Source organism: Macrobrachium nipponense, chromosome 35 (genome assembly GCF_015104395.2).
Source record: "Macrobrachium nipponense isolate FS-2020 chromosome 35, ASM1510439v2, whole genome shotgun sequence".
Classification (NCBI taxonomy): Eukaryota; Metazoa; Arthropoda; class Malacostraca; order Decapoda; family Palaemonidae; genus Macrobrachium; species Macrobrachium nipponense.
Genome location: NC_061096.1, coordinates 26869659 through 26884340, shown reverse-complemented (window position 1 = coordinate 26884340; position 14682 = coordinate 26869659). Strand labels below are relative to the sequence as shown.

The following is a 14682-nucleotide window of genomic DNA, read 5'->3' as shown; positions in this document are numbered from 1 at the left end:
TATGAGGTCATTCAGCGCCGAAAAGTAAACCTCAAAGCAGTTGCGCTATGAAGCAATTTTAATCGAGGGTGGAAAGTAAGATGGAAGAAAGAAAATATGAAAGGAGGTACAGTAAAAGGAACGAACGGGGTTGCAGCTACGGGCCTAAGGAAGGCACGCTGCAAGGAACCTTAAAGTAAGCCTACAGTGCACTGCATGCGGTGCACTGACGGGACTAGCCCCCTATGGGATAAAAAAAAAAGTGAACCACAAACATCTAAAGGTGGAACTGATGGACAAGAAAAAACAGGAGCAACAGTTAAAGAGGTTGGAGAGCAAGATTACAAAATGAAGCAGGAAAGTAGGTAAGGTACGGGGCGGAAAGGACGCTGCTAACACCCTCATTAATGCCTACAGTGTACCAAGTGAGCTGTACTGGTGGCACTATCCCCACCTCGGGAAAACCTGATTCATTTATATTTATTCCCGTGAATTCCTTGTCCACAAATGAATTCCAACTCAGACTCTCAAACATTAATTATTTTATTTCGTGTGTGTTTAGAGTTTCCAGGTGAAGTAATGTTTTCCAATCTATAGATGCAACTGAAAACCGTGTATTTGCAACTGATTTTGGATGACTTGCGTTGCCTGTTAGCTATTCATTTCTTAGTTTAACCAGACCACTGAGCTGATGAACATCTCTCCCAGGGCTGCCTCGAAGGACTAGATACTTTCACGTGGCTAGGAACCAATTGGTTACTTAGCAACGGAACCTACAGCTTACTGTGGGATCCGAACCACATCGAGAAATGAATTTCTATCACCAGAAATATATTCCTCTGGTTCCCTGTTGACATAGATGGGAATTGAACCTGGACCCTGAGATCGGTAGTCGAGCACGTAACCGACTCATCCAACGTGGCAGCTAGCCTAGCACGAAACTGTGGTAATCTTTTTCCCAACACCAACACAAACTGGCATCTGTTGAAATGAAAATAAGTCAATTCATTTCAAGGTAAGGAAAGATTGGACGTTAAAAACAAGAGAAACTCCATGACTTGCAACAACCTGAACTTCCTGTTCGTGTTTTTTTTAAGCAAGCAAGCAGGCCTTAGACGACCACCTCGTCGCTTCTCAAGATAAAAACGAAAACTTGCAGATGAACCGGGAAATTAAAACTATGGGGGGAAAATGGATCAACAAATGAGCGAAGAATCTGGAACTTCTGGTGAGCAAATAAAAACGAAGCAAGCAAGCAGGCAAGCAGGCCTTTAGACGGCCATCTCGTCGCTTCTCAAGATAAAAAAAAAAAAAAAAAATCAAATAGATGAAATAGGAAATTAAACTATGGGGAGAAAACATATCAATATGTGAGCGAAGAATCTGGAACTTCTGGCGATCAGATATCAACGGACAAAGCCCAAATCTCGTTCTCCTAACACACGGACCTTTTAAGCCTAGGCTCGTCACTTTGCAAAAAAAAAAAATAAATAAATAAATAAAATAAAATAAAACACACACACACACACACACAAACTTACAGATGAACTGGGAAATTAAACTATGGGAAGGAAAATGGATCAAAAAATGAGCGAAGAATCTGGAACTTCTGGCGAGCAGATAAAACATGACACAGACCCAATCTCGTTCCCCCAACTCATGGTCCTTTTAATCCCAGGCTATCTTTTCCTTTTCAACTATGCACAGCCTCCGCCTCGTGTTATTTTTAGCGTCGTCTCGTCTGTTGTCTGGTGGTGTCTGGAAGCTTGACATTTTCCCGGTATGAAGAAGAGTCCTTCACCGGACGAAATTCCAACTTATTGACGAGACTGCACGCGGTTGTCAGGGTCGAAGCAAGCTTGTATATATGCGCGGGTGGCTGTATCCATCCAAACCAACAAACGTATAAATCATAATTCTGGGTCAGAGCTAAACAGAAGCCGTATCCACTATTTGTTTTATTTGTTCGTATGGTGTTTTGACGTTGCATGGAACCAGTATGGTTATTCAGCAACGGGACCAACGGCTTTGTACGTGACTTCCGAACCACGTCGCGAGTGAACTTCTATCACCCCTCAGTGGAATGCCCGAGAATCGAACTCGTGGCCAGTGAGGTGGCAGCTCAAGACCATACCGATCACGCCACAGAGGCGCTTTGATGTATCCACTATACATTTCTATGGTAGTCACGACGTCCCATTGGTTTGAATACAATAGTATTCAGGCCAAAACTGGGACCTACGAGGTCATTCAGCGCTGAAACGGAAATGAAAAGTAAAAGGTCTGAAAGGTGTAACAGGAGGAAAACCTCAAAGCGGTTGCAATATAATTTAGAGGGTGGAAAATAAGATGGAAGAAAGAGAGTCTGAAAGGAGGTACAGTAAAAGAAACGAAAGGGGTTGCAGCTAGGGGCCTAAGGAAGGCAAGCTGCAAAGAACCTTTAGTAATGCCTACAGTGCACCAAATGAGGGTGCACTGACGGCACTGCCAACATACGGGGTTCCCATTTGTTTGTCAGTGATGTTTCGACATGTGGACACTCGCTCACTCAAAATGTGTGACAAATAGCTTCCATTGCAAATCGTCTATCAATTAAAATACAAACTATTCCCAGGTACTTACTCTTCAGATAATCAAATGTAGCGCCCAGGAATTCTATGAAGTTTGTCCATTGCGTAGTTGGCTTCAACTACGTAAATTATAATTGTATTTTCCATCATTTTTTTGCTTAAAACTTTAGCCACATGACAATACACAAGGGGTGTCACCGCTGCCATAGGGCGGCGTATACGTACCGTACTTTTTTTTTCTTTCATTTTTTTGCTTAAAACTTTCGCCACTCCATATCGTTGGTATAGGGCGGCGTATATGTACCGTACTTTTTTTTTCTTATTTTTTTGGCGCGCAGGGTTTTGGGAAGCGTCGAATTCAAGGTTACGTCGATTAAACCTTCGACAAATATAGCCCGTCGAGAGCAATGCAAACTCCGCCCCCCCCCCCCCCCCCAACCCCCTGTCCACACAAACTTTCACCGTCCACCTCAGTGCAACTGAACCTGGTCAAAATGCCCTTTAAAAGCTTAAACGACAAACGTATATCACATTAAAATCAATAACAAACTCATCGGTAAAGACATCACTGAAGTCCTGATCCCTCCTCCGAGCCAGCAGCGCTGGTTCGAATCCACCACGAGAGGACGAAATTATTATCAAGCTAAAAAACATTCCCCTTGGGTTAACATATATGAAAATACATTAATTCAGAGGTAGAGCGAATATGTGTGTGTGTTTATATATAATTTAAAAAATAAAAATGATTGACTAAAAAAAAATATTTAAAAAATGAATGACGACTCTACAAGAAGACAGAAAGTAAAAAAAAAAGCAATGAAAATCATCTAATATATTAAAAATGAATGACCATTACAAGAGAGAAAGAAAAAAAAAAGTTTTAGCTATTGATCATGTACTAATATATTGAAATGCGTACAATACAATTAAAGAAACAAAAAAAAAAAAGAAAAAAGAAGTTACAAATGATATCATTTAAAAATGAATGACATTACTACACTAGTTGCAGAAAGAGTAAATAACAGAAATAAGAAAATGGAAAAATACAGCATGGTAAATTACCTTGGTGGTCACATATTGTACACAATAAGAATCCAGACACCAACAAAGTATAACAATCGAAAATAGTACATCAAAAACGCTTCATCACAACTACTTCCTTCTCATTTAATCCTGTGTCCTTATTCAAATTGGGTGACTTTGCTGAATGGTGTTGAGACAGTGACACTGCTAATCATGCTACTCAAGTTGAGAACATGTTGAGCAATCAACGTTGGACTACTATCAAAGTTATGTAAAAAATATTCATTTCGTTTTTAACAACAAAGCGTTTCACAAAGAATCCACGTTTATTACTAAGATGAATAGGCACCCTTAAGTCTATCAGTATATTACTAAGATGAATAGGCATTCTTAAGTTTATGAGTATATTACTACGATGAATAGGCACTCTTAAGCATATTAGAATATTACTAAGATGAATATGCACTCTTAAGCATATTAGAATAATTAGAATATTACTAAGATGAATAGGCACTCTTAAGCATATTAGTATATTACTAAGATGAATAGGCACTCTTAAGCATATTAGAATATTATTAAGATGAATATGCACTCTTAAGCATATTAGAATAATGAGAATATTACTAAGATGAATAGGCACTCTTAAGCATATTAGTATATTACGAAGGCGAATAGGCACTCTTAAGTCTATGAGTATATTACTAAGATGAATAGGCACTCTTAAGCATATTAGAATATTACTAAGATGAATAAGCACTCTTAAGCATATTAGAATATTACTAAGATGAATAGGCACTCTTAAGCATATTAGTATATTACTAAGATGAATATGCACTCTTAAGCATATTAGTATATTACTAATATGAATATGCACTCTTAAGCATATTAGTATATTACTAAGATGAATATGCACTCTTAAGCATATTAGTATATTACTAATATTAATATGCACTCTTAAGCATATTAGTATATTACTAAGATGAATAGCCACTCTTCAAGAAAAAATATCTAGGTTATTTTAGGCTTCTTCTCAACCTGCACTTCAGCACGGGACAGATAAAAAGAGAGAGAGAAAAATGAGAAAATAAGAGAAAACGAGACAGAGAGAAAAATAGATAGAAAGTGAGAAATCGAGAGAAAACCAGAAAGAGAAAAATAGTGATAGAAAGTGAGAAAAAGAGAAAAATAAGAGATAGAAAGTGGAAAAGAGAAAAATAGAGATAGAAAGTGAGAAATTAAGAGAAAAACCGGAGAAAAAGAGAGACAAATACAGACAGAAAGTGAGAAAACGAGAAAATAGAGAAAGAGAGAAAACAATAAATAAACTCGTGCAAAACTTCCAACAGTAAAGTACCAGTATGGAAAAAAAATTGAGAAAAAAAAACACCCAAAAGGCATTGAAAAAAAAAAAAAACTTATCACACGAATGCATCAAACTATGATAGCAAATACATACTTAAAGCTACCTAATTATTATTAGAACGTCATCTGTACTTTTAAAACCTCGTGTGCCCATGCACAGGTGATCGATCGAGGGTGCGCTGGCATGAAGAGCAAGTGGGGGGGGGGGGGGGGGGGGGGGGGGGTCGAGTGAATATAGGGGTTCTAAAGGAGTGGTTGCAATATAGGAGTGGGGAAGGGGGAAAGAGGGGATGAGAAAGGTGTGATTTTGTAAATTAACATTGAAAGGTTTTGGAACTATGTAAGTATAACAGCCAATTCATTAATTGTGATTAACCTGGCGTCACAACTACCAGGGTCACCGACACCGAATACTAAATGTGATCTTTTAACTTTTAAAATACATTAAACAAAATTTTAAATAATTTTATTTTTTACAAGATACATAAATTTGATTTAAAAAATAAGAAAATAAAATTCTGATAAAAAGAATTGTTAATTTAATCTGATCACATAACAGTAAAACACAAAGGGTGAAAATTAGTTAATTTCATTAGATATTTTATTAAACCCAAACTCTTCTCTCTTCTCTCTATCCTCTCTCTCTGCTCTCCTCTCTCTCTCTCTCTCTCTCTCTCTCTCTCTCTCTCTCTCTCTCCTTGTACCTATGCTGTCGAACTCTGAGTGCTGGAGCCTCCACGCCCGCGGGCGTGAGCGCGAGCTGTGCTTGTGCCGACAACAAGGCCTGAGTCGTTGCCGCCCTCCGCCGCCCTCGCCCTCGCCCATGTCCTCCGCGGCGTGCTCGCACTGGGGGCCATGGGCGGGAGGAGACGGGCGGAGCTTGGGGCGGTCACTCTCTCGCAGCTGTTCCGCCCATTCCTTCACCTGGGCTCGGGCCCCCGCCCGCGCCCGCGCCGGCGACAGGGGCGGGATGCGCCGAGGAAATGGACGGGTATAAGGGCGTGACCTAGGTATAGTGGCGGTGGAGAACTGTTGTGGGCGGAGCAGCAGCGACGGTAGAGAGCCGCCCACGGCCAGCCCGCATCAAAGCGACGAAGACGCCGACGCCGGATTGAGCACGCCCAGACCCACGCTGCGAAGATAGAGGTCGTCAGCAAAACGCCCACTATGGATAACGCCATCCATCATAGCCCCGAGGGTCTCAGCAGCAGCAGCGTCGAGGAACACGCACTAACAAGTAACAACCGAGGAGGGTCAGTTCTTGGGATGGTGTCCTCAACAACCCACTGCTGCAGGCACTACGAGGTGCCCAGTAATGAAAAATAAACAATAAATACGTTCTGACCTCCTTGTTTCCTTTTTTCTGAATGCAAACTGTTTCCAAATGCAAAGTGACTGGAGAAACGATTACACTTTTTTTGTAATTTACACCTCAGAGACGCCCACAACAACAAAAAACTGTATTCGCCAAAGTTTCAAATTTTATGTCTTTCTTTCCTGATCATTATTTTCACAGGTCCAAACTTACCGCCTTTTTTCCCTTTTGTCCAAATTCAAACTGCCTGGATAAACGGTACACTTTTTTTGGAATTTACACCTCAGAGACGCCCACAACAAAAAACGGAAGGTGTATTTGCAAAAGTCCAAATTTTCTATGTCTTTCTTTTCCTGATCATTATTTTCACAAGTCCAAACTCACGTGGACTGGAATGAAATATCTCTTATATCCAGTTCTCCTTCATGAACAGCCACAAATTAACTTTCAGTCTACGAGATATCTAAAGTCACACGGTCTTTAAAAACGTAACACTATTTCTTAATACGTATTCCTCGTAAGTTCATTACAATTCAAACGAAACTACTAATGACATCACAGAGTACATCTGTCCTTTTTGTTTCGTCACATCTGGACACCACTTCCCATCTTCAGTCGATATTTATGAAAACTAACATTGTTTAAATTCGCCTCGATATTATCTTCACATGAGGCGCGAAGTTAACATGAAGCTCGCCTAGCAGAAGCAACACTCATTTCTGTATGTTTAAGGTATGTTATAGGATAATCTTACTTATGTATATTTAAGATATACGAGATGATATTCTCCTTTCTATATATTTGAGGTATGATGTTATAGGACATTCTCCTTCCTGTATATTTGAGGTATGTGAGAGGACATTCTCCTTTCTATATATTTAAGGTATACGAGAAGATATTCGCATTTCTGTATATTTAAGGTATCATTTCTGTATACTGATGTTATAGGATATTCTCATTCCTGTATATTTAAGGTATGTGAGAGGATACTCTATCTGTAAGTTCAACCAACATGAGCAACACTTCCCACGAACACTCTGCTGACGAAATCACTTGATTTTTTTGTTTTTGTTTTTTCTCGGTCGATTTAGAGCAGAACAAAATATGAAGCCCCCTGATAATCTTGGTTCAAGTTTACGTAATCCTTCAACGAACAATGTTTCCACGAAGAGATACCGTCACGTTTTCGATAAGTCTTATCTCTTTATCTTCATCAGTTCACACGGAACTCACAGGGGTCGGTATCTGTATATTGTTAGCAAGTTGGTTAAGATAACACACTGTTTCTTACGAACAAATACATATCACGGATGTTTGCATACATGTGTGTGTGTGTGTGTATAAAAGCGAACACCACAGGAAAAATAATAATGGGCAGAAATTCGTACCGAGAGCTTTCGTCCTTTAGTGTGACACTGTCGAGGGACAAGAAAAAATAAAAAAATATATATAATATAATTTATACAAAACAAACCAAACCAACGGTATCCCAAACCAAGGGGGTTTCCTCGTGCCCCGCCCACTTACTTCCCCGACGAGCATTTTACCTAAAATCCAACAGCCACCACCCTCGACAACGTGTATGTATACATAATATATATATATATATATATATATATATATATATATATATATATATATATATATATAGTATATATATAGATATATGGAGCGAGAGAGAGAGAGCAGGGAGAGAAGCCATACAAAAGGACCCTCGGGATAATCCCTCTCACATATTTTACAATATTCCTTCTTTGCACCACTGCTAAATTCTCTCCAGTTTATAATATTCCTTTTTTTATATAGTAATTTTTTTACTCTTGGCAGTGATTTTTCAAATGTATAAAGTTTTATTTTCATTTATTTTGAACAGACGAATTGTAATTATTTATGTGCCATTGTCACTCATGCAAATGAAGAGCTGTTTTGAGGAAACTAGACAAAGAAACAAGAATGTCTAAAGTTAAACTGAAGCCTAGACAAGAGTAGAACATAAAAAAAGAAAAAAAAACCTGAATTCTAGGCAAAACCAATATCTGAGCAAAAGTGATGTCTGGGCAAAAACGTCATATCTCAGTAAAACAACACCGAAGCGCGAGGTAAAAACATAAAACAGAATATCTGAGTTAAACTGAAGTTTATAAAGTGTATGCAAGACAGAATCTTAAGTAAAACTGGTGCATTGCCCCTCAAGAGGATAATATATAAAACCTGTCGATAGATACATCCCAAAAAATTGGGCCACTTCCACTTCATAAACTCGACGAAAGGTGGTTGGGGCAACAGAGAGGGGGAGGGTGATAAGGGGGGAGAGGGGGGAGGAGGATAAAGGAGAAGGGGGAGGGGGAGAGGGCACAGCCCGCGAAAATAGCACGGCTGAATTACGGCTGCATAACGGCCATTGAGAACAATCCTAGAAGGTCATGCCAACGTAATTCGTCACAATAAAAAAAATTATTTGTTCGAATTATGTCCTTCTTGGCTGAATTCGTGACCAGAATTGTTGTTGCTTGTTTGTGTATTCATTTGCTACAAACACAGCTGTTATCAATATGGCAATCAGGGTTGGTGGTTTTTTTTTAAGTAAAAAAAAAATTTAAAAATCATAGATTTTTTATTTTTTATTTTTTTATTTATTTGGTTTTTTCGATTTGTTAGATGTTTTCTCAATCCTTTTTTCTCCTCAATATGTATTTTATGACAGAAGTACTGGTTTTTTTTTAATAAAAAAAATTTAAAAATCATTGATTTATTATATTTATTTTTCTATTTATTTGGTTTTTTCGATTTGTTAGATATTTTTCAATCTTTTTTTTTTTTTACTCAAAATGTATTTTATGACAGAAGTATTATTGATTTATCTTTTAGGCTTCCATTTCTGGCCTAAAGTATGTACTTGTAATTTTTTTCTATATCAAAATAAATAGATGCAGCACATTTATGCTTAAGTTCCGCTGAATGAACTCTGAAGTTGGAAGAAAATATCAGCGAGGAAAATAGTAACCCTTTCATTTTCTCAAAAAGTTGTACTTCATTTTCTGCTCATCTTTTCACTAGGCTCCCCCGCACTCCTCTCCCCCCCCCCCCCCTTCAATAGTCAGTCAAGAGGATGAATACTGATTTAACAGCCGATTGCAGCAAAAAGAAAACAATTACCTTTTAAACAACCGATGCAGCCAAAAGGAATGAATAAAAAAAAACGATGCCAGCAAAAGGAAAATAAATTTTTTTTTGACAAAACCCGGAATGCAGCAAAAGGAATTAATACGTTTTTAACAACGATGCAGCAAAAGGTCATGTTGACACGTAAATTGTAATCCTATAACGATTTCCGTTTATCACCTCAAAGACACTGGACTTTCTTGCACGTTAAAAACATCAGCAGAGTTTACCACTTACAAGATCTCCAGAAATATGCAGACATTTTTCATACTGGAAAACACAATCATTGCCATCTCTTTTTTCACTAGAAACATATTATTGCACGGAAAACTTCACAGGACAAAGTTACGTCACTTCTAAAAAGAGTAGGCAATGCCATGCCATGCCATCTCGACATCAGAGCGCACAGCATACTTAACCATATTGCAAAGAAAATTACTTCAGAGAACATGTAAGTTAAACAGCTTGTAAACGAGGGTGAGTAATGCCACGCCATCTCTCAGCAGCATATATCATCACTTCTCGGAAATGGACGGACTTTGTGCTTTCAAGAGACTGCGCCTCCCCCCCCCACCCCCCCCCAAAAAAAAAAAAAAAAAAAAAAAAAACGCACTGCCATTGAATTGATATAGTCTGAGTCCCTTCGCCGTAAGAATTAAAATGACCTCCCTTTCCGGTACCACTTGTGAAAAAAATGGCGAAAACTAATCAAATTATAAAAGGCTCTCTCTCTCTCTCTCTCTCTCTCTCATTATTGCATACTTTCAGTGGAACAAAGTAATTAAATTCAGTAGATGACAAAAAACCCATAGAATGTGAGTATTTTGTATGTATGCACGACTAATAACTCACTCACTCTCTCTCTCTCTCTCTCTCTCTCTGGTTATGGCAAAGAAAGCACGTTCGTTAACATGTCTCTCAGTGGACCAAAATAATTAAATTCAGCAATGACAAACGACCCATAGACTCCGACTAATTTGCGTGCATGCACGACTAATAATTATAATCACTCAGCGACGTATAAATATCCCTAAAAATTTAATTCTTTGAAAAATAACCCAGAATGAGTTACAAAGCGTTACAAGAAGTTACAATGATTAGGATGTCTCAAAGACTTGTTGGTCCATCCTTAGAGGAGACATCGTGTGCTCACTTTATCTGTAGGAGCAGGTATTACTGTGCATTCACAGTGTCCTCCTCATGATTTTGTCTAGCTTTCTTTCAAGTCATTCATTTGGAAATGTCCACTCCATAGGATAATCCGTTCAGTCGAAATTCGTCTCTACCCCACAAACAACAGGAGTGAATTCGTCTTTAAAAGCGAAACAAAGAGAAGATCTGTTACTATATTATGTCCTAGGACATGATGACATCATCGTCATGTCGAGAGGGAGACTCACTCACTTTAACGGCCGGCATCTCTCTCTCTCTCTCTCTCTCTCTCTCTCTCTCTCTCTCTCTCTCTCTCTCTCTCTTTAACGACGATATCTCCTCTCGCACTTCGACGGACGATCTCTCTCTCTCTCTCTCTCTCTCTCTCTCTCTCTCTCTTTAACGGACGATATCTCCTCTCGCACTTCAACGGACGATCTCTCTCTCTTGAACGAACGATCTCTCTCTCTCTCATCATTATATATATATATATATATATATATATATATATATATATCACAGCAAGTAGAGAGAGAGAGAGAGAGAGAGTAGAGAGGAGGATGCAGACGAGAGGAGAGAAGAGAGAGAGAGAGTGGGGGGTGGGGGGGGGGGGGGGGAGGGGGGGGGGGGGGGAGTGGAAGAGGCCTTACCCTCCTGGATCGACTACGTACTAGACAATTGGAAGCACCCGGCTACGACAAGGCCTTAAATTCGTCCTTTCTAAAAACACGTTCGCTCACGCCTACCTACATTTGCAACAACCGCTACAACGTGTCTGGGCGTGGGGTGGTGGGAGCAGCAGGATAAGGGGGGGAGGGGGGAAGGAGGCCGTAGTCCACTGGAGACCGTTCAAACTATCACCTTCAGGGGAATGTCTGGTGGCATTCAGCGCAACGAAATCGGGCTAATCTACCCCGACGTGGATTGCAAAATGAACTAATTTAAAGGAATATTCACACCCATTAGAATTTGTATTATTAACGATCAAAACGCGCTAACATGTGTGGATCTGTAGCCTCTCCTAGCCTTGCGTTTATCGGACTGTCCCATGGAAGGATTATTGCGATTTCTACCCAAAAGCGTTTTGAAGGCCGCTCCTATACCTTGACACCCCGTCAGTTGGGGATCCGTGTTCTCAAACGGCTGTGTGTGTGTGTTCGTCAGTACTGCTCTGTGCCTATCCTTCGTCAATGTCTTGGAAATAAAGTCGAAACCGGTCAGGACCTACTACACCCCGTCTCTTTATTTTCCACCTGGGGTAATGTTTGATAAACGAATCACGTGTTGAAGTGATTATAGTCATATATTATATAGATATTATATATATACACATAATACATGGATATATATAATACCTCATATAGTATAATATAATATATATATATAATTATATATATAATAATATATATATAATATATATATTAATAATAGACACAATTCCATGGGAGCCATTCATATTAGCACCAATTCCATAACCTATTTCATAACCTCTATCAAGATAATAGGGGACGTCCTATTTTCTGTCCGTCCTATATTCTCAATAGTCGCTTGAAATTTCCTATACTAATAAGGACGCCCGACTCCCCCCCCCCCCCCCCACCCGGCTAAAACAAACGGAACTAAATGGAAAACCAAGACATTTACGACTAAACGCTGTGTGCCATGAAGAGCTCGCAAAAGACCAATGTGACACAAGACGAAGAATTATTTTGGTCGTTGCCAAATAAAACGTGGAAGTGGACCTTATACTAACACTCTTCTGAGGCACTAGGATATTTAGAAGTGTACCTTATATAAACACACCCTGGGAAACTACGATATTTGGAAGCGTATCTTACACAAACACACCCTGTGGCACTACGACATTTACAAACACATTCCATTAAGGAAAACCAATTACACCTTCTCCAAGAAATGATTACAGATATTCAATGTTGACGTTCAACTCAAGGCAGCCTTCGGGAGCATAAAAATGGGACGAGGTAACCCAAATCGTTTACAGGTGGACTCCATAAAAACAGAACACCTGATAAATCCCGATGACTATATGAACACACTACAGACAAACAGACACGCAGTTTTTTTAACACACCCACATACACAATGTAGAATTTAGGTCAAAGGCTGAGCGCTGGGACCCATGAAGGTGATTCAGCGCTGAAAGCGGACGATAACAGTAAAAATGTATGAAGGGCATAAAAAGATGAAAAAAAATCGCAGGTGCACTATGAATCAATTGTTAAGTGGTGGATGGTAATATGGAAGAAAGTGAATACGAACGGAGGTACAGTTAAAGGAATGGCAGGGGTTGCAGATAGGGGCCGAGGAGACCCCGCAAAGAACCTTAAGTAATGCCTACAGTGCAGTGCGTAAGATGCACTGACGGCACTACCCCTTAATGGATTTTTTTTTTCCTTTAACATTTGGAAACCTAGGGGATGGGGTTACTTCTGTGAATGTCTTGTGCCAATTCAAACGCTGACTGAAATGAGAGAGAGAGAGAGAGAAGAGAGAGAGAGAGAGAGAGAGAGAGAGAGAGAGAGACTCCTTCCTGAGTAATGCCCCCTCCCTCCAGTAGTCAACCACCTTGATACCCGTGACGGGAAGGTCATCAGGGAAGGACGCACACGAAATTCCCCTTCGCATATCTGCTGGGGATCTACTACGACGTATAGCAGCTCCTTGGATTTCCTTATTAGCATTCCCTATTAGTATGCATAATGCGCGAGGCAAGCGGGGGGGGGGGGGGGGGGGGGGGGGGGGGGGGGTGGGGGGGGGGTGGGGGGGGGGCAATTTTGCGAATGATCGTGTGGGATGAGATTTCACTTGTAGACCGGTCGTCAGACAATATAGAATGGTGGGAACAGATTTCCGTGTCGAAAATGGTGATTATTGGTTGTAGGTCCACTATAGTGATAATTGGTTGTAGGTCCACTATAATATAGCTGTGTGAGAGTTGATGTTCTTATATAAAAATCAATAGCTTAAAAACCTTGTTCTTGGTTCATCCTCAGTCAAGTGACTTGACTGAAGATGAACTTAGAACAGTGTTCGAAAACTAGTTATTAATTGACTGAACTTTGCATCGAAATGCATTGTTATTTATTGAAGAACATCAACTCTCACACAGCTATCATCATTGTTTGGACCTGCAACCAATAATACAGAAGGTATACAAAAATTTGTACATGATCAAAGCATTAAGGGTAAACTTTATGTATTCGTTCGGGGGTCAGACTCTTACCCAGAAACTGAACAAATATGTGCACGGTCAAATAAATTCAACAGAAAGTTTACAAATTTGTACAGGGTCAGAAAAATATACAGAAACTGAACAAATCTGTATAAACATGGCCAGAACCTTATGAATAATAAACATTGCACATTTGTACAGGGTCAGATTATATATATATATATTATATATATATATATATATATATATATATATATATATATATATATATATAAACTATAAAATTGAACATGGTAAAAAAAAGTACACAGAAAGTTTCAAAAAAATTTGTCCAGGGTCAAAAAATTATAGAAAAAAATATCAGAAATTCGTACATGGACACGAAAATCTAATTTTTTAAAAATATATTCTCTCTCTCTCTCTCTCTCGCTCTCTCTCTCTCTCTCTCTCTCTCTCATCTGCTCTCCTCTCTCTCTCTCTCTCCTTGGATGAGATTCACAGATTCACACACACACAAGAGGTTGCAACTGTCCGAAAAAAAAACATTATTATATATATAAAAAAAATTATAAAAACTAATCCACCTGATAGCTGTTAAAACGTTAGCCCAAATTCAGACACAAGAAACTAGACAAGCAGACAAGCCCTTACTCACGGCATGGGAGAGGTATAAGGAAGGAGTCTGGGAGGGGGGGGGGGGGGGAGCGTCTCAGGTGAAGCAAAAGTGAATGTAGCGATGAAAGTGAAAGTGTATACAAAGAGCGCTGTGGCACCTTTTTTTTTTTTTTATATATAACCCAGGCCTCTGCTGCCGCCCAGCACGCGCGGTGCCTATGCCCACACCAGGTGGGCGAGAGTGAGGCAAGAAGACGACGAGAGAGAGAGAGGAGAGAGAGAGAGAGAGAGAGAGAGAGACAGAAGTAGAG

General features: G+C 39.6%; 1 protein-coding gene across 11 annotated transcripts in view; it reads right to left on the bottom strand.

Annotated features, from left to right (window-relative positions):
* The window catches only part of LOC135208510 (katanin p80 WD40 repeat-containing subunit B1-like), a 190059-nt gene that overhangs the window by 71902 nt on the left and 103475 nt on the right, over positions 1-14682 (bottom strand). For 2 of the 11 annotated variants that reach the window (XM_064240784.1, XM_064240778.1), the window contains exon 1: positions 5639-7002. The exons of 6 other annotated variants lie outside the window; for them this stretch is intronic. In XM_064240784.1, coding sequence (XP_064096854.1) covers positions 5639-5759 — 121 coding nt within the window. In that variant the 5' untranslated portion in view covers positions 5760-7002. Of the gene's footprint in view, positions 1-5638; positions 7474-14682 lie in introns of those variants that run through there. 3 more of the 11 variants (XM_064240785.1, XM_064240786.1, XM_064240773.1) reach the window with 3 other exon arrangements.